The 20,409-nt window shown below is 51.6% G+C and overlaps 1 protein-coding gene across 4 annotated transcripts in view; it reads left to right on the top strand.

Annotated features, from left to right (window-relative positions):
* The first annotated feature begins 60 nt into the window (after positions 1 to 60).
* The window catches only part of LOC115122138 (retinol dehydrogenase 12-like), a 28,952-nt gene continuing 8,603 nt past the window's right edge, over positions 61 to 20,409 (top strand). For 2 of the 4 annotated variants that reach the window (XR_010465430.1, XM_029651324.2), the window contains exons 1-6: positions 61 to 264; positions 2,751 to 2,869; positions 3,593 to 3,748; positions 4,899 to 5,003; positions 6,569 to 6,778; positions 12,411 to 12,600. Coding sequence is in view for 3 of the 4 variants with exons in the window: in XM_029651324.2 (XP_029507184.2) it covers positions 188 to 264; positions 2,751 to 2,869; positions 3,593 to 3,748; positions 4,899 to 5,003; positions 6,569 to 6,778; positions 12,411 to 12,600 (857 nt within the window). In the remaining variant the exon portion in view is untranslated. The remainder of the gene's footprint in view (positions 265 to 2,750; positions 2,870 to 3,592; positions 3,749 to 4,898; positions 5,004 to 6,568; positions 6,779 to 12,410; positions 12,601 to 20,409) is intronic. The other 2 variants (XM_029651325.2, XM_029651326.2) reach the window with 2 other exon arrangements.

Raw genomic sequence — 20,409 nt, 5'->3', positions numbered from 1 at the left:
ATTAATATGTGGGGGAAAGAAAACTACAATCCCAGGTTCCATTGAATGAGCATCTGTGACACAACCCATCCACCTACATACACTTCACCATAAAGTTTGACATCTCAGATCAGCTGTGTGGTCGCTGGAGCACAGAACCACGATGGAACAGCAGTGAGGAAAACCAACGAGAGAGTGGATCCGTGTCATGATGGTGCTCGTCCTGATTGTCGCAGGTGTTGTGGTTGTCGCGCTGCTCATGGTTTTATTCGCACCCTACATTAGGTAAGAATGAGCGGTGTATGTTCGAGGCTATAGCCGATGCATCATCCGTTACTATGCTTGGCATCTCATATTGCCTAATTATTCGAACAATGATTGTCATTGTCAGGCTACCGAAAAACGAAGAGATTGTGACAGGCAATTGGGTCGCTAAATGAATCGACATCAGTGTTGATGATTACATTTTTTTTTTATTATTATTTCTCTGCGATAATAAAGCCCAAAGAAACACCTTTTTTCCCCCATAACGAAGACAACATTATTCAGTACAATATTAATTTGTTGTTGTTTGGACTAAAGGCTCGAAATGCACTGTCAATTGAATTTGATCCAATTGTGAATTATTGGCATTACTCATATTGCCTTAATTAGTCGGACAATGATTGTCATTGTCAGGCGACCCTCACCGCTGAATAATGCAGATGAGTAGGCTCGAGCGCTATCATATGAGTGAATATGCATAAGAAGCGTTGCGCGCGTGGTTGGAGTTAAATTATGTTCCGCGAGCCATTGGTTAATCGGTAGCGAGCCAGGTTTTGTGGTGTAACTGTTGGGCGAGTTAATGTTTGATCATTGTTGCCAGATTGATCCTTGCATATTGAGAAACCAGTATGTTTCATGTTAAATCGTAAATAAAAGTAATAAATAATCAATTCCCCCTAAATATTTGTATACAATTTTAACCAGTAATCTCTTTTCTGTGTAGCCTGGTGCTGCATCCAAAATGGTAGCCTATTCCCTATATCGATCCCTGTTCAACAGTAGAGCTCTATGGGCCCTGATCGACAGTAGAGCTCTATGATCCCTGGCCAACAGTAGAGCCCTACGATCCCTGGTCGACAGAGCTCTATGATCCCTGGTCAACAGTAGAGCCCTATGATCCCTGGTCAAGAGTAGAGCCCTATGATCGCTGGTCAACAGTAGAGCCCTACGATCCCTGGTCGACAGAGCTCTATGATCCCTGGTCAACAGTAGAGCCCTATGATCCCTGGTCAACAGTAGAGCCCTATGATCGCTGGTCAACAGTAGAGCTCTAATGGCCCTGGTAAACAGTAGAGCTCTAATGGCCCTGGTAAACAGTAGAGCTCCATGGGCCCTGGTCAACAGTAGAGCCCTATGATCCCTGGTCAACAGTAGAACTTTAATGGCCCTAGTCAACAGTAGAGCTCTATGGGTCCTGGTCAACAGTAGAGCTCTATGGGTCCTGGTCAACAGTAGAGCTCATTGGGTCCTGGTCGACAGTAGAGCTCTATGATCCCTGGTTGACAGTAGAGCTCTATGGGCCCTGGCCAACAGTAGAGCTCTATGGGCCCTGGTCAACAGTAGAGCTCTATGGGTCCTGGTCGACAGTAGAGCTCTATGGGCCCTGGTCAACAGTAGAGCTCATTGGGTCCCTGGTCGACAGTAGAGCTCATTGGGTCCTGGTCAACAGTAGAGCACTATGGGCCCTGGTCGCCTGTAGAGCTCTATGATCCCTGGTCGACAGTAGAGCTCTATGGGCCCTGGTCGACAGTAGAGCTCTATGGGCCCTGGTCGACAGTAGAGCTCTATGGGCCCTGGTCAACAGTAGAGCTCTATGGGCCCTGGTCGACAGTAGAGCTCTATGGGCCCTGGTCGACAGTAGAGCTCTATGGGCCCTGGTCGACAGTAGAGCACTATGGGCCCTGGTCGACAGTAGAGCTCTATGGGCCCTGGTCGACAGTAGAGCACTATGGGCCCTGGTCGACAGTAGAGCTCTATGGGCCCTGGTCGACAGTAGCTCTATGCCCTGGTCTAGAGCTCACTAGGTCTTGGGCCCTGGTCGACAGTAGAGCTCTATGGGCTCTGGTGGGCCCTGGTCGACAGTAGAGCTCTATGATCCTGGTCGACAGTAGAGCTCTATGATCCCTGGGTCCTGGTCAACAGTAGAGCTCTATGGGCCCTGGTCGACAGTAGAGCTCTATGATCCCTGGTCGACAGTAGAGCTCTATGATCCCTGGTCGACAGTAGAGCTCTATGGGCCCTGGTCGACAGTAGAGCTCTATGGGCCCTGGTCGACAGTAGAGCTCTATGGGCCCTGGTCGACAGTAGAGCTCTATGGGCCCTGGTCGACAGTAGAGCTCTATGGGCCCTGGTCGACAGTAGAGCTCTATGGGCCCTGGTCGACAGTAGAGCTCTAATGGCCCTGGTCGACAGTAGAGCTCTAATGGCCCTGGTCAACAGTAGAGCTCTATGATCCCTGGTCAACAGTAGAGCTCTATGGGCCCTGGTCAACAGTAGAGCTCTATGGGCCCTGGCTAACAGTAGAGCTCTATGGGCCCTGGCAAATAGTAGAGCCCTATGGGCCCTGGTCAACAGTAGAGCTCTATATGGAGAATAGGGAGCCATTTTGTAACGCAGTCTGTGTGGACTTTTCACAATGTGCCAGTGCCAACCTTACCAACGTAGACAGAACAGCGACATACGTTGGATTTGAGATAATAACACCGATATATTTCCTGTCTGTCCAGGAAATACTCTGCAGGTGGAACATGTATGTCTATGGCCCGGTTGGACGGGAAGACGGTCCTGATTACTGGAGCCAACACTGGTATTGGGAAGGAGACTGCCCTGGACCTGGCTATCAGAGGTGACGGACACATACAGGGTCATATCCTGATAGTCATACATGGTGTGGAGTCTATTCCTTGTCTCCTTTCCTTGCCTACTTACATTCATCATCACAAAGATATTGCCAGCCGGTGGAGATTAAGTAAAGAAACAGGCTCAAATGGAACCTTTTCCTTATTTAGTGCACTTCTCTGGGCCCTTTCCTTAGTGTACTACTCTGGGCCCTTTCCTTAGTGCACTACTCTGGGCCCTGTTCCTTATTTAGTGCACTACTCTGGGCCCTGTTCCTTATTTAGTGCACTACTCTGGGCCCTGTTCCTTATTTAGTGCACTACTCTGGGCCCTGTTCCTTATTTAGTGCACTACTCTGGGCCCTTTTCCTTATTTAGTGCACTACTCTGGGCCCTTTTCCTTATTTAGTGCACTACTCTGGGCCCTGTTCCTTAGTTAATGCACTACTCTGGGCCCTTTTCCTTATTTAGTGCACTACTCTGGGCCCTGTTCCTTAGTTAGTGCACTACTCTGGGCCCTCGGTCAACAATAATGCATATAGTCCCATTTGGTACGCACACCTGGTCTTCATCCTACTAGTAATTCATAGTGTGGCCTCATTACTGTCCTTACCTCCTTTCCTTACCTCCTGTCCTTCATGACCTCAACAATAACGATACAGGGATGTAAAGGAAGAGGAGAGGAAAAAGGAACACTGTGTCATCTATGCTGATTTATTGTTTATTGCCAGGTGCGAGGGTGATCATGGCTTGCAGAGATGTGGAGAAGGGTGAGGAGGCCGCAGCATCGATACGACGCATCTACTGCAAGGCAAACGTAGAGGTCCGAGAGCTAGACCTGGCTGATACCAGCTCCATACGGGCCTTCGTGCAACGCTTACTCAGAGGTCAACCTACTACTTCAGATGCTTCTCAATTGGCACCCTATTCCCTATGTAGTGTGCTACTTTTGACCAGGGCCCATAGAGCTCTAAATAAGGTGGCATTTGGGGCGCAGGCCACGTGACCTTTACATTTGGGGCGCAGGCCACGTGACCTTTACATTTGGGGCGCAGGCCACGTGACCTTTACATTTGGGGCGCAGGCCACGTGACCTTTACATTTGGGGCGCAGGCCACGTGACCTTTACATTTTCGGGCGCAGGCCACGTGACCTTTACATTTGGGGCGCAGGCCACGTGACCTTTACATTTTCGGGCGCAGGCCACGTGACCTTTACATTTGAGGCGCAGGTCACGTGACCTTTACATTTGGGGCGCAGGCCACGTGACCTTTACATTTTCGGGCGCAGGCCACGTGACCTTTACATTTGAGGCGCAGGTCACGTGACCTTTACATTTGGGGCACAGGCCATGTGACCTTTACATTTGGGGCACAGGCCATGTGACCTTTACATGTTATTACAATATTATGACAGTATTTATTATATTGTTATTAGTTATTAGCAAGCACTCATTATTAGTATTTATTAGTATTTATTAGTATTTATTATTATTTATTAGTATTTATTATTATTTATTAGTATTTATTATTATTTATTAGTATTTATTATTATTTATTAGTATTTATTATTATTTATTAGTATTTATTATTATTTATTAGTATTTATTAGTATTTATTATTATTTATTATTATTTATTATTATTTATTAGTATTTATTATTATTTATTATTATTTATTAGTATTTATTAGTATTTATTATTATTTATTATTATTTATTAGTATTTATTAGTATTTATTATTATTTATTATTATTTATTAGTATTTATTATTATTTATTAGTATTTATTAGTATTTATTAGTATTTATTAGTATTTATTATTATTTATTAGTATTTATTAGTATTTATTATTATTTATTATTATTTATTAGTATTTATTATTATTTATTATTATTTATTAGTATTTATTATTATTTATTAGTATTTATTAGTATTTATTAGTATTTATTAGTATTTATTATTCATAATTAATTAGCTCTCATTATGTGTTTACTCCTCTGTAAAAAACGGTATAATATTGGCTCTGACCCCCTGTAGAGGTCGACCACCTCCACATCCTGATCAACAATGCTGGGGTCATGATGTGTCCTTACGTGAAGACCAACGACGGCTTCGAGATGCAGCTGGGGGTCAACCACCTGGGTGAGACCGAGACGCTGATGTCATGGGTGGGATCCGTAACCAAGGACTCCTACGGGAGAAATAGTAAAGAACATCTAGCCGCTCGAGAGCACCCTTACCTGCCGATCTATAAATTACGTCTCCGTAATCTATAATGGGTAGGCTGGTCATCTGAATCAGGGTTAGTTTGGCAGCTGGGGTGAAAGAGGAGCGATTACGATAGAAGAAACCAAGTCTAGATTTAACTTTAGCATGTAGCTTTGATATATGCTGAGAGAAGGACAGTGTACTGTCTAGCCATACTCCCACGTACTTGTATGAGGTGACTACCTCAAGCTCTAAACCCTCAGAGGTAGTAATAACACCTGTGGGGAGATGGGCATTCTTCCTACCAAACCACATGACCTTTGTTTTGGAGGTGTTCAGGACAAGGTTAAGGGCAGAGAAAGCTTGTTGGACAGTAAGAAAGCTTTGTTGTAGAGCGTTTAACACAAAATCCGGGGAGGGGCCAGCTGAGTATAAAACTGTCTCATCTGCATATAAATGGACGAGAGAGCTTCCTATCGCCTGAGCTATGTTGTTGATGTAAATTGAGAAGAGCGTTGGGCCTAGGATCGAGCCTTGGGGTACTGCCTTGTTGACAGGCAGTGGCTGCACTCTTTGAGAGAGGTAGTTGGCAAACCGGGCCAACGATCCCTTAGAGACCCCAATACTGGAACAATCACAAAGATGTACTACCGTATCGAAAGCTTTGGCCAAGTCAATAAAAATAGCAGCACAACATTGCTTAGAATCAAGGGTGACATCATTGAGGACCATTAAGGTTGCAGTGACACATCCATAACCTGAGCGGAAACCAGATTGCATACCAGAGAGAATACTACAGACATTGATGATTGACAAGTTTTTGCAACACTTTTGATAAACAGGGCAAAATATAAATAGACCTGTAACAGTTAGGATCAGCTTGATCTCCCCCCTTTTAAATAAAGGATGAACTGTGGCTGTCTTCCAAGCAATGGGAACCTCGCCAGAGAGGAGAGACAGGCGATTATAGGGGCAACAACCTTGAAGATAAAAAGGGTTTTCGGGGTCAAGTTTAAGGAGCTCCTTTAGCACCTTGGACTCAGTGACCGCCTGCAGGGAGAAACTTTGTAGCTGGGCAGGGGAACAAGAGAGAGAAGCATCGGGATTAGTCGCATTAGAAGGGGTGGGAGATGAGGAAATGTTGGACGGGCAAGGAGGCATGGCTGAGTCAAATAGGAATCCTGACTTAATGAAGTGGTGATTAAAGAGCTCAGCCATGTGCTTCTTGTCAGTAACAACCACAACATTAAGGGACATGGGCAGTAGATACCTATAAGGATTATTTTGTGAGGAAAACATTGAGGACAGTAGCCTTTTCTGGGTGTTTGGAGTCATACCTTGTGGGATTGGTAATAATCTGAGAAATTTAGGGAGTCCCATTGCTTTAGGACTTGGTCAGCTGGGAGACAACCGAGCACTGAAGTTGACCCTTGGTAAAGATTGCCACGCCCCCACTTTCTGACAAAGCAATTGATTGTGTTGTTGTTTACTCCTGATAGGTCCCTTCCTGTTGACGTACCTCCTGATTGGTCTGCTGAAGCGTAGTGCTCCGGCCCGTATCGTCGTGGTTTCCTCTCTGGCTCATAACGCTGGCTGGATCCGCTTCCATGACCTCCTCAGCCAGGGCAGCTACAACAGCGGCCTTGCATACTGCCAGAGCAAGTTGGCCAACGTCCTGTTTGCTAGGGAGCTGGCCCGCAGACTCAAAGGTAGGCTGGGAGAGGGAGAGGGAGGGAGGGAGGGGAGGGAGGGGAGGGAAAGAGAGGAAGGGAAGGGGAAAGAGAGGAGGAAGGGGGGAGGAAGGGAAGAGAGGGAGTGGGGGGGAGGGAGGGGAAGAGAGGGAGGGTGGGGAGAGGAGAGAGAGAGTGGGGGATGGAGAGAGAGAGAGGAGGGAAAGAGAGGGGGAGGGAGGGAGGGGAAGAGAGAGGGGGAGAGGGAGGGAGGGGAGGGGGGAGGGGGAGGGGAAGAGAGAGGGAGGGAGAGGGGGGAGGGGGGAGGGAGGGAGGGAGGGGGGGGAAGAGAGGGAGGGGAGGAGGGAGGAGGGGAGGGGAGAGGAGGGAGGAGGGGAAGGGAGGGGGAGGGAGGGGAGGGGGAGGGGAAGAGAGGGAGGGGTGGGGGAGGGAGGGGAAGAGAGGGAGGGAGGGAGGGGAGGGAGGGAGGGGGAAGAGAGGGAGGGAGGGAGGGGGGAGGGTGGGGGGAGGGAGGGGGAGGGGAAAGAGGGAGGAGGGAGGGAGGGGGAAGGGAGGGAGGGAAGAGAGGGAGGGAGGGAGGGGGAGGGTGGGGGAGGGAGGGGGAGGGGAAGGGAGGGAGGGGGGAGGGTGGGGGAGGGAGGGAGGGAGGGGAAGAAAGGGAGGGGGGAGGGTGGGGAGGGAGAGAGGGGGGAGGGGAAGAGAGGGAGGGAGGGAAGGGAGGGGGAAGAGGGGAAGAGAGGGAGGGAGGGGAAGAGAGGGAAGGAGGGAGGGAGGGGAGGGAAGAGAGGGAGGGAGAGGGAGGGGAAGAGAGGGGGAGAGGGGGAGGGAGGGAGGGAGGGAGGGGGGAGGGAGGGAAGAGAGAGGGAGGGGAAGAGGGAGGGAGGGTGGGAGGGGAGGGGAAGGGAGGGAGGGGAAGAGAGGGAGGGAGGGGAGGGAGGGGAAGAGAGGGAGGGAGGGAGGGGAGGGGAAGAGGGAGGGAGGGGGGGAGGGAGGGAGGGAGGGGAAGAGAGAGGGAGGAGGGAGGAAGAGAGGGAGGGAGGGAGGGGAAGAGAGGGAGGAGGGTGGGGAGGGGAAGAGAGAGGGGAGGGAGGGGAAGGGAGGGAGGGAAGAGAGGGAGGGAGAGGGAGGGAGGGGAAGAGAGGAGGGAAGAGGGAGGGTGGGAGGGAGGGGAAGAGAGGAGGGTGGGAGAGAGGGAGGGTGGGAGGGAGGGAGGGGAAGAGAGGGAGGGGGGAGGGAGGGAGGGAAGAGTGGGAGGGGGGAGGGAGGGAGAGGGAGGGAGGGAGGGAGGTGGGGAGGGAGAGAGAGAGAGAGAGGAGGGGAAGAGAGAAGGGTGGGGAGGGAAGGAGAGGGGGGGAGGGAGGGAAGAGAGGGAGGGTGGGGAGAGGAGGGAGGGAGGGGAGGGAGGGAGGGGAAGAGGGAGGGTGTGGGGAGGGAAGAGAGGAGGGAGGGAGGGGAAGAGGGGAGGGAGGGAGGGGAGGAGGGGAGGGGAGGGGGAAGAGGGAGGGGGGAGGGAGAGAGAGGAGAGAGAGGGAGGAAGAGAGGGAGGGTGGGGAGGGAAGGAGAGGGAGGGAGGAGGAAAGAGAGGGAGGGTGGGAGGGGGAGGGTGGGGGAGGGGGAGGGAGGGGAAGAGAGGGAGGGAGGGGAAGAGAGGGGGGGAGGAGGAAGAGAGGGAGAGAGGGAGGGAGGGAGAGGGGGGAGGGGAAGGGAGGGAGGGGGAGGGTGGGGAGGAGAGAGAGAGGGGAGGGAGGGGAAGAGAGGGAGGGAGGGGGAGGGGAAGAGAGGGAGGGAGGGAGGGAGGGGGAAGAGAGGGGAGGGAGGGAGGGGGAGGGGGAAGAGAGGGAGGGAGGGGGATGGGAAGAGAGGGAGGGAGGGAGGGAGAGGGAGGGAGGGGAAGAGAGGGAGGGAGGGAGGGAGAGGGGAGGGGAAGAGAGGGAGGGTGAGGGAGGGAGGGAGGAGGGGAAGAGAGGGAGGGTGGGGGAAGAGGGAAGAGGGAGGGTGGGAGGGGAAGAGAGGGAGGGAGGGAGGGAGGGAAGAGAGGGAGGGAGGGTGGGGGGAGGGAGAGGGGAGGGTGGGGAAGAGAGGGAGGGAGGGGAAGAGAGGGGAAGAGAGGGGGGAGGGGAAGAGAGGAAGAGAGGGAGGGAGGGAGGGGAAGAGAGGAGGGAGGGAGGGGGAAGAGAGGGAGGGTGGGGGAGGGAGGGAGGGGAAGGAGGGAGGGGAAGAGAGGGAGAGAGAGAGGGAGGGGAGGGGAAGGAGGAGGGAAGAGAGAGGGAGGGGAAGAGGGAGGGGAAGAGAGGAGGGTGGGAGAGGGAGAGGAGAGGGAGGGGAAGAGAGGGAGGGTGGGGGAGGGAGGGAGAGAGAGAGGGAAGGGAGAGAGGGAGGGAGGAGGGAGGGGAAGAGAGGGAGGGTGGGGGGGAAGAGGGGAAGAGGGAGGGTGGGAGGGGAGGGAGGGAGGGGAAGAGAGGGAGGGTGGGGAGGAGAGAGGGGGGAGGGTGGGGAAGAGAGGGAGGGAGGGGAAGAGGGAGGGAGAAGAGAGGGGAGGGTGGGGGAGGGAGGGGAAGAGAGGGAGGGAGGGGGGAAGAGAGGGAGGGTGGGGGAGGGAGAGAGGGGAGGGAGGGGGAAGAGAGGGAGAGAGAGAGGGGAGGGAGGGGAAGGAGGGGAGGGGAAGAGAGAGGGAGGAAGAGAGAGGGTGGAGGGAGGGGAGAGAGGGAGGGTGGGAGAGAGGGAGGGGAGGGGAAGAGAGGGAGGGAGGGGGAGGGAAGAGAGGGAGGGAGGGAGGGAGGGGGGGAAGAGAGGGAGGGAGGGAGGGGGGGAGGGGAAGAGGGAGGGAGGGTGGGAGGGAGGGAGGGAGGGAAGAGAGGGAGGGAGGGAGGAGAGTGGGGAGGGAGAGAGAGAGGAGAGAGGGAGGGAAGAGAGGGAGGGGTGGGGGAGAGAGGGAGGGTGGGAGAGAGGGAGGGAGGGTGGGAGGGAGGGAGGGGAAGAGAGGGAGGGTGGGAGGGAGGGAGGGGAAGAGAGGGAGGGAGGGAGGGGAAGAGAGGGAGGGAGGGAGGGAGGGGAAGGGAGAGAGGGGGAGGGAGGGTGGGAGGGAGGGAGGGGAAGAGAGGAGGGTGGGAGGGAGGGAGGGGAAGAGGGAGGGAGGGTGGGAGGGAGGGAGGGGAAGAGAGGGGAGGGAGGGAGGGAGGGAGGGGAAGAGAGGGAGGGTGGGAGGGAGGGAGGGGAAGAGAGGGAGGGAGGGAGGGGAAGAGAGGAGGAGGGGAGGGGGGAGAGAGGGAAGAGAGGGAGGAGGGGAAGGGAGGGAGAGTGGGGAGGGAGAGAGAGAGAGAGAGGGAGGGAAGAGAGGGAGGGTGGGGAGGGAAGGAGAGAGGGAGGGAGGGAGGGGAAGAGAGGAGGGTGGGAGGGGGGAGGGTGGGGGGGAGAGAGAGAGGGAGGGAGGGGGAAGAGAGGGAGGGAGGGGAAGAGAGGGGGAGGGGAAGAGAGGGAGAGAGAGGGAGGGAGGGAGGGGGGGAGGGGAAGGAGGGAGGGGGAGGGTGGGGAGGGAGAGAGAGAGGGAGGAGGGGAAGAGAGAGAGAGAGGGAGGGAGGGGGGAGGGGAAGAGGGGGAGGGAGGGAGGGAGGGGGGAAGAGAGGGAGGGAGGGAGGGGGAGGGGAAGAGAGGGAGGGAGGGGGATGGGAAGAGAGGGGGGAGGGAGGGAGGAGGGAGGGGAAGAGAGGGGAGGGTGAGGGAGGGAGGGAGGGAGGGAAGAGAGGGAGGGGGGGGGGGAAGAGGGGAAAGAGGGAGGGTGGGAGGGGAAGAGAGGGAGGGAGGGAGGGGAGGGGAAGAGAGGGAGGGTGGGGGGAGGGAGAGAGGGAGGGTGGGGAAGAGAGGAGGGAGGGGAAGAGGGGAAGAGGGGGAGGGAGGGGAAGAGAGGGAAGAGAGGGAGGGAGGGAGGGAAGGGAGGGAGGGGAAGAGAGGAGAGAGAGAGGGAGGGAGGGGAAGGGAGGAGGGAGGGGAAGAGAGAGGGGAGGGGAAGAGAGGGAGGGGAAGAGAGGGAGGGTGGGAGGGAGGGGAAGAGAGGGAGGGAGGGGAAGAGGAGGAGGGGGAAGAGAGGGAGGGTGGGGGAGGGAGGGGAAGAGAGGGAGGGAGGGAGGGGAAGAGAGGGAGGGTGGGGGGGAGGGAGAGAGGGAGGGAGGGGAAGGGGGAGAGAGAGAGGGAGGGAGGGGAAGGGAGGGGAAGAGAGAGGGAGGGGAAGAGAGGGAGGGGAAGAGAGGGAGGGGGAGGGAGGGGAAGAGAGGGAGGGTGGGAGGAGAGAGGGAAGGGGAAGAGAGGGAGGGAGGGGGGGAGGGGAAGAGAGGGAGGGAGGGAGGGGGAGGGGAAGAGGGAGGGAGGGTGGGAGGGAGGGGGGAGGGGGAAGAGAGGGAGGGAGGGAGAGTGGGGAGGGAGAGGAGGGAGAGGGAGGGGAAGAGAGGGAGGGTGGGGGGAGGAAGGAGGGGGAGGGAGGGGAAGGAGGGAGGGTGGGGAGAGAGGAGGGAGGGGGTGGGGAGGGAGGGGGGAAGAGGGGAGGGTGGGAGGGGAGGGGAGGGGAAGAGAGGGAGGGAGGGAGGGAGGGGAAGAGAGGGAGGAGAGGGGGGGAAGAGAGGGAGGGGAGGGAGGGAGGGGGAGAGGGAGGGAGGGGAAGGAGAGAGAGAGAGAGAGGGAGGGGAAGAGAGGGAGGTGGGGGAGGGAAGGAGAGAGGGAGGAGGGAGGGAAGAGAGGGAGGGTGGAGAGAGGGAGGGAGGGTGGGGAGGGAGGGAGGGAGAGAGGGAGGGTGGGAGGGAGGGAGGGGGGAAGAGAGAGAGGGAGAGGGGGAGGGAAGAGAGGAGGGAGGGAGGGGAAGGAGAGAGGAGAAGAGGGAGGGAAGGAGGGAGGGAGGGTGGGGGAGAGGAGAAGGGAGGGAGGGAGGGGAGGGAGGGGGTGGGAGGGGAAGAGAGGGAAGGAGGGAGGGTGGGGGGAGGGAAGGAGGGAGAGGAGGGAGGGAGGGAAGGGAGGGGGAGGGTGGGGGAAGAGGAGGGAGGGAGAGAGGGAGGGAGGTGGGGAGGGAGGGGAAGAGAGGGAGGGAGGGAGGGAGGGGAAGAGAGGGAGGGGAAGAGAGGGAGGGTGGGAGGGAGGGGAAGAGAGGGAGGGAGGGAAGAGCGAGAGGGAGGGAGAAGAGAGGGAGGGGTGGAGGGAGGGAAGAGGGAGGGAGGGAGAGGGAGGAGGGAGGGTGGGAGGGAGGGAAGAGAGGGAGGGAGGGGAAGAGCGAGAGGGAGGGGAGGAGAGGGAGGGAGGGAGGGAGGGAAGAGAGGGAGGGAGGGAAGGGGAAGAGGGGAGGGGAAGGGAGGGTGGGAGGGAGAAGAGAGGGAGGGAGGGGAAGAGCGAGAGGGAGGGAGAGAGAGAGGGAGGGTGGTGGAGGGAGGGGAAGAGAGGGGGAGAGAGAATGGCAACCTGCCACATTTGTTGGATAATGGATCAGAAAATACAGAAGAGAAACTGAGGGAAAAGAGTTTTAGTGAGAAAACACAAAATACATGATCAGAAAGGCAAAATGACAGTTATGAAGTTACTTAGCAACATACGCTGATCTAAAACGTTCTCACACAGAAGATGATCTTGAAGAAACTCTGTCCCCCTTGGTAACACTTCCTACCCCCCTCTCCAGGTTCCAGTGTGACTGTGAACTCTGTCCACCCTGGGTTGGTGCGCTCGGAGCTGGTACGCCACTCCACCATCATGTCTCTGCTGTTCTCTCTGTTCTCCTTGTTCCTGAAGAGCCCTCGGGACGGGGCCCAGACATCCATCTACTGCGCCGTGGCAGAGGAGCTGCACTCTCTCACCGGGAAACACTTCAGGTGAGGTAGAGATAATGCTACAGTATGGAGCACATTCAGTCCCTGACCCAGGTTAGATTCAAAACAATTCTAATAAATGCAGTTGAACAATGGATGAAGATACTCCAAACTTTTTGGGGAATTTTTATAATCCGTCACATATCGACTGAATTATAGCAATTATGGAATTAAAGCGTTGGAATTCAGGTTTTCAATTAATTGTAAAATTTCTAATTTTGTTTTCTTAGAATGCACTCATATATACATTTTCTAATGATATCAGGCATTTTTTAAATGTTTGTGTTAAAATCAAGAAAATGGTGCTTAATTTGCATAAACACAATGGGTATATTTGCATATTTTAATAGATTAACATAAATGGGTGGATCAGTGCCGCAACAATCCAAGAACGTGCCTCACTAATTACTGTTATCACGTTCTGTTGCTTAATTCAATAAGTGTGTCCAATAACAGGATATCCTTGGATTTAAAGTCAACAAGCTTGGCTCTAAATTATACCAGTGGAGGCTCCTCAGAGGAGGTCCATCCTACTCACAGAATTTCCCAAAAATTGTGAAATGTTTTTTTTTTTTTAAGTTATTATTTTTATATAAAACTATAATAAATATATTCCTGTCACCAAATAACTGATTAAAACATACTGTTTTTCAATAAGGTCTACAGTAGCCTCAACAGCACCCTCTAGGGTAGCACCATGGTGTAGCCGGAGGACAGCTAGTTTCCGTCCTCCTCTGGGTACATTGACTTCAATTCAAAACCTAGGAGGCTCATGGTTTTTACCCCCTTCCATAGACTTACACAGTAGAGGACGTCCTCCAACCTATCAGAGCTCTTGCAGCATGAACTGACATGTTGTCCACCCAATCAAAGGATCAGAGGATGAATCTCGTACTGAAAGCATAAGCTACAGCTAGCTAGCACTGCAGTGCATAAAATGTGGTGAGTAGTTGACTCAAAGAGAGAAAGACAGTGGTTGAACAATTTTGAACAAATTATATAAAAAATTAAGGAGAAGCAGCAGAGAGATTTATATTTGGTGCATTTTTCACTTACTTAGCTAGCTAATTTTGCCTACTCAACAACCTGACCAAACAGAGAGGAATGGCATGTATGTTAGCTAGCTGGCTAAGGCTATCCAACATTCAAACTCTTCCAAGATTTTGGAAGATTCCAGTTTTATTACTTCATTGCCACCGGGGCCTGCCGGTGTAACTGCTAAGATGCTTGCTGTACACTACCGCGTGATTGTACTCATGAATTGGATTGTGGGTTTACTAACATGTTCTAGTTTGTTGACTATGACGTTGTGGCGAAATCTGCTCGGAGCCTTCACCGTGCGCTGCCACTTTAAGAGCGCATAAGCAGTAAGGAAGGTTGCTTGCAAGTTGTATATTATGTGAACTGTATTGAGGTGAGGTGTACTAATGACATGTGGCCGAGAAGACTGGACATTTTTAAGGCCTTTGTTGTGTCGATGAACACCCCCCCCATTCATACCCTCTGCACTCATCCACTAGAAAATAATACAGATTATTGTAAATCCTATGTTGATGACTGGGGTCTGCTTCTGTATGAAGTTGCTGTTGAATTACTCTGCCATTATTAGTATTAGTATTATTGTATGAGGTATTCGTGTTTGGGTTACCCCTGTGCTGGTGATGTGGGTTTTATATGGTGTGTATTCTCTTTTCTCTCCACTGGCTATCTGGGGCTACACTCTAGGCAGTCTCTTCTGCTGATGTGTGTGGGTCTGGTAGTGGTACTCTCTATTCTACTTTTTCTCCATGGTTAATACTGCCTGGCGCCCGAACAAAATCTTTCTTTACCCCTCTCTAATAAATACCTCTAGAAGGGGCGCCCCGAACAAAATCTTTCTTTACTCTCTAATAAATACCGCTACAGAAGGGGTCTGCCCCGAACAAAATCTTTCTTTACCCCTCTCTAATAAATACCGCTACAGAAGGGGCGCCCGAACAAAATCTCTTTACCCCTCTCTAATAAATACCGCTACAGAAGGGGCGCCCGAACAAAATCTTTCTTTACCCCTCTCTAATAAATACCTACAGAAGGGGCGCCCGAACAAAATCTTTCTTTACCCCTCTCTAATAAATACCGCTACAGAAGGGGCGCCCGAACAAAATCTTTCTTTACCCCTCTCTAATAAATACCGCTACAGAAGGGGCGCCCGAACAAAATCTTTCTTTACCCCTCTCTAATAAATACCGCTACAGAAGGGGCGCCCGAACAAAATCTTTCTTTACCCCTCTCTAATAAATACCGCTACAGAAGGGGCGCCCGAACAAAATCTTTCTTTACCCTCTCTAATAAATACCGCTACAGAAGGGGCGCCCGAAAAAATCTTTCTTTACCCCTCTCTAATAAATACCGCTACAGAAGGGGCGCCCGAACAAAATCTTTCTTTACCCCTCTCTAATAAATACCGCTACAACGTTAGCTAATATGGCAATAACAATGTAGGCTGTGTGTAGAGGTTAGCGGTTATGGTATGAAGGTTTGGCTTGGAGAGTTTTTTTTTCTCGCCTGGTTACAGACAGCTGAAGTCCACAAGCAAAGGGGGAAAACGTGAGAGGACTTTACACGCACACTCGCGCACTCGCATACATACAATCGTCATTTACGCTGCTGCTACTCTGTTTATCATATATCTTGACTCCTAGGTACCTTATCCCTATAAATACATATCTACCTCCATCACACCAGTATCCCTGCACATTGTAAATATGGTCTTGGAACTGACCCTCTTACTTTCTCGTGTGTTTTTGTTCTATGTCAAGTTTATTTTAGTACTATATTGATTACTGTTGGGTTTAGAGCTAAGCAAGAAAGGCATTTCACTGTACTTGTGCACGTGACACATTGTAATCTAATGTGAATCTCAGTTAATTATCTGGGAATCTACCCGGTTTGCTGGGATGCTCTCTTAAGGCTAAAGTAATAAATACATTCTCATTTCAATTACTTAGTATCTCTCAAATTCGATACTAAGTCATTTTGAAGAAGAGACTTAATTGTTATTTTGTCTAATTAGTCATTTGTTATGCATCTGGACAGACCATGTAATGGTGGCTGCAACCATTCATTCACCGGTTCCATCCATCGATGTGATTGACAGTTCTTTGGTAGCCTAAAGCACTGCTGTTTCTGAATACCAGAGCATGTAAGCAGGTGAGGGAGGAGCAGAGCCTTTTTAAAAGGTTGTCTGCCTTCTCTCTGGCTCTAATTTGGCTGTGGTACTGCTCAGCTAAAAGCTTTGGTCATGCTCTGCCTAGAATGTGTTGTTTCCATGATGGCTATTCTTTTAATTAGGCCTATTCCGTTGTAATATTTATCCTACCACACCCACAGTAGACTATAGTCTACCATTAGGATATGTAGTTTCTATTTTTAAGGACTTCAAATTGTCTATTTAGGTAGACGATATATATGCTATACTGTAAAATACATTTGAGTTTTTCTGTGAATAGAAACACCATAATATAAATCCCCAATAAAGTTAAAATATCAGAACTAAATCATTTCATAATAAAAGTCCAGTATCATCATCTTATTTTCAGAAATAAAAGGGACTAAATCATTTCATAATAAAAGGCCAGTATCATCATCTTATTTTCAGAAATAAATGGGACTAAATCATCTCGAACTGCAGCTGTGAAATGATTTGCTCGTTGAGAGTGGGAAATGCGCTCTACAAATTAATTATTATTACGAAGATACATGAAAACTGTAATTCCATAAAGTAATATTAGTGGGAATAAAGCCATAATATAAACAAGGAGAATGGAATATATTTGAAAAGTTTAAAAAAGGAAAAATATATTGTATATGAAGCTGCTAACATGTGTGGATGCTTTTTCTAAAAAAAAAAATATTACATTTAAGTAAGGCCTTACCTCTTCACTTCATTTGCTCATGCTGTATATATATTTTTCTATTGTGTTATTGACTGTACGTTTGTTTTACTCTGTGTTGTTGTTTGTGTCGAACTGCTTTGCTTTATCTTGGCCAGGTCGCAGTTGTAAACGAGAATTTGTTCTCAGCTGTCCTACCTGATTCAATTTTTAAAAAGTACGGTACAGAGTTCAGTAGGACAGTGTCACAAGGCTACATCATCATAGGCCTTCACGTCACCGCTGCTGGAGGGCCAAACACAGTTGTCCTTGATTGTGAATTAAATGGAGAATGAAATGTGTGCGACGAGGTAAAAACCAACGGTTTTCATTCTATATAATAATGTAGATTTAGGCTAATAATATAACTCAATCACTGTTCGCAAAAAAATACGGTTCAACGCTTGGCTGAGCGCGTAAAGAGGAGGAGAGCTCGAGGCAATAGGCTAGCCTGTATCATATCTCCTTTCTATGCACGGGATAAATGAGGCCTTTTTTTTATAAACATTTAATGCAATTCTACTACACTTTATATGACTGGAGACATTTGGCAGACTTTTTTTTTTAATACGACAAATTACGACATTGTCCATATACTAGGTGTACAAGAAGGGGAGACAAATTGAATTATTACCTCCGTCTAAAGTGGATGAGGAAATTGTAAAACAATATATATATATATATATTTTTTTTTACAATTTACTCATCCATTTCCTCATATATATATATATATAATACGTTTAGAAAAGATTTTGTGGCAATGACCAAACATTGATAAAGTGTGAATATCCTCAGTGCGCACTCACCAGGGATATGGCGAAATTGTTCCGCTGGTCCCAATAACATAGGCTTTACTGTTGTTTGCTTAATTAAGTTGCGAATTTTGATAACTAAAAGACGAATTAGAGTATTTTCATTGTCTTATATTTACAGCAATAGCCATTTGGTCTCCAAACTGTTTTCCCGCGATTTGTATTTTGCACTAATGTGATATGCGTGGCTGGGCCGCAACTTTTCTCTGACAGCTGCAACTCAACAATCATCTATTTGGTATTTGCAGCTCGCGTTGTCTTTCCTTTCCTTCCGGCTGTAGGCAATGCGATTTAAAACAATCCACAACTTATTTTTTCTTTTTCAAAGAAGCATTTCGCCACACCCGCAATAACATCTGCTAAAACATATTGTAGCGACCCGCACAGACAGCTGTGTGTTATGTGCTAGGCTAGGAGGTGGTTGTGTTGTACTGACCAGTACCCGGTGTTCGCGGGGTCCGACATGTCAATCAACCTGCTATCTGCCAATCACGGGAATGCCTGGAATGTTCTGATGCCGGGCATCCTGGTGGTTGGCGGAGTGGCGTGGAGGGGGGGTTGGGCATTGGAAGTTAAGACCAGGTTCAGCCTTTGTTCTCTCTCTCTTACATCTGGGCTTCACAAGAGAAGGTCACGGTTGGATTGTGGGTTATCTATTTGGCGTGTGCTACGGCCCAAACAGTAGCCTGTGTAAAGTTGGTTCAATAAACCGTCAATTCGCAAACTCAAGCTTCTGTCTGGACAATTGTTCATTTATGAGCTAGTCAGGTCATTACATTGGTGTCAGAAGTAAAAACGTTGATACAAGTTAGCCAGCTAGCTAGCTGACTTATGTGGCTAGCTACCGTAGGTGAGAACGGGGATTGAAAATGCTTCGAGGGAATCCGAAAGTGAAGGTGGAGGTAGGGGACGATTATGGCCAAGGAGGTGCGTGTGAATGGACGTCGGGGTTCTGTCTGAGGAGATCGCCAGGGCGTCGGAGCGCAGAGGCCGCTTGAGGGAGGACGTTGGAGTGATGGTGGCTGAAGCGGGCATGAGTGCTTCGTCGAGTGTATTTCGCGCGGATTCTGGTGGGCGGACCGAAGTGGCGACGTCGACGCGGCGTGACGAGGAATCTGGGGCTCAGGATGTAAACAAACATGGCGACGCCCAGTTCCCGGCTGCGTCCGTATCTGTTAAGACCCCGAAGTATTCCGGTAAGGCGGATTGGGAAGCTTTTCATGCTCAGTTTGAACTGTTAGCTCATTTTAGGGGGTGGTCGGATGAAGAAAGGGCACTGCAGTTGGCTTTATGCCTCACGGATGAAGCTCTGTCCTGTTTGATATTGATTAGCCCCGAGGACAGGCATGATTATGGTGCTCTAGTGGGAGCACTGAGGAGGCGCTATGGACAGTGTGTACAGCCCGGGCTACTGCGCTCCGAACTGAGGAATAGACGCAGGCAGCCTGGAGAGCCTCTACGGGTGCTAGCTAATGACATTGAGAGCCTCTCTCGGCGGGCATATGCTCACATGCCCCCTCCGTGCAGAGCGAGCTAGCACGGGACCAGTTCATACAGGCGCTCTCCCTACGGAGCTGCGCATACAGACCCAGCTGGCTCATCCTGAGTCATTGCAGACAGCCTTGGAGATGGCTTTGGAGAGGGAGCTGGTGTGGGCTGGGGCTTCAGCTGGGGCTTTGGTGGGGGTGCAGGGAGACACACCCTCTGTGCGAGCTGGGGGCAGAGCAGCCCGGAGCCGGAAAAGCCTGCTTGGGTGGCCGAAATGACAGAACTCATTCGGGCTGTGTCGCTACAGGCGGCACGAAACACAAGCCCTGGTCCCAGGGTCTGCTGGGGTTGTGGCCAGCCAGGCCATCTGCGCCGAGATTGCCCCATGTCCCCCAGAGCTCAGGGAAACGGCTCGGGGTCCGCATAGACCGGGTAGTGCGGACCCCCTGGCTTTCTATCCCAACCACCATCATCTTCAGGAGGAGCCCACCGCACAGACGGGGAAGCAAGGCTCCACTTCCCCAGAAGCAGACGAGGGCAAGCGGAGGGAGCCTGTTGTTGTGGTGGGCCGGACCTGTGTTGGGGACTTTGTCATGTCCCTGTCACTGTGGAGGGGGTGCCCTGCTCCGCCCTGGTGGACACTGGGTCCACAGTAACCCTGGTGAGGCCAGATATTGTGCCAGGTTGGACTCAGTGTGAGCCTACAACTGTGCAGCTCCGCACAGTCACAGGTGAGCTGGCACCCATGAAAGGGAAGGGAATAATGACTCTGACAGTAGGGGCAGGACTGTGCGTCATCCTGTGTGGGTGGCGGCTGTGCAGGACCCTTGTATCCTGGGGTTGGACTTTCTTAGGAGCACAGGCTGCCAGTTAGACCTAAATAGGGGCACACTGAGCTTCCAGGGAGGGACGGAAGTCACCATGGCCCCCCTAATGTCACATTCACTCAACCCAACAAACCCTTTACTCCAACAGTTAAAGCAGCAGAGACTCATGGCTGCGCCCCTCCCCCACAGCTGTGTGTGACTTTTCCCCAGTCCCCCTGTCACCTACGGCGGTGTGTTACATTCCCCCAGCTACCTCCATGACACAGCCCTCTGTGAGCCCGGGCCGCACCCCCAGCCCAGCTACCCCAGATGGGAGAGGAGAGGACACTGTCTGCAGTGAGGGAGATATGGGGGAGGAACTGTGTTGGTCTTGACCCTGAGCAGCAGGAACGGTTGTGGCAGTTGCTGTTTGAATTCAGAGACAGCTTTGCGTTGAGTGAGGAAGAGGTGGGTCAGACTCTTCTGGTGCAGCATGAGATCGACACAGGTGATGCTCGACCCATCAAGATGCGTCCCCGCCGTATCCCGCTGGCACGCCAGGAGGCGGCAGACAAGGCTGTGTTGGAGATGCAGCGGGCAGACTTCATTGAGCCCTCAGACAGCCCCTGGGCGGCGCCAGTCGTCATGGTTCCGAAGAAGGGGGCAAGCTGAGGTTCTGTGCGGACTACAGGCGGCTGAATGAGGTAACCAGGAAGGACTCATACCCCATACCACGTATCGATGAGTCGCTGGACCTGGTTAGGGGTCCTCCTGGTTCTCCTCACTAGACCTCCG

Source organism: Oncorhynchus nerka, linkage group LG12, assembly GCF_034236695.1.
Source record: "Oncorhynchus nerka isolate Pitt River linkage group LG12, Oner_Uvic_2.0, whole genome shotgun sequence".
NCBI classification, from domain to species: Eukaryota; Metazoa; Chordata; class Actinopteri; order Salmoniformes; family Salmonidae; genus Oncorhynchus; species Oncorhynchus nerka.
The sequence above is the reverse complement of the archived record's forward strand: the minus strand, read 5'-3'. Positions and strand labels throughout refer to the sequence as shown.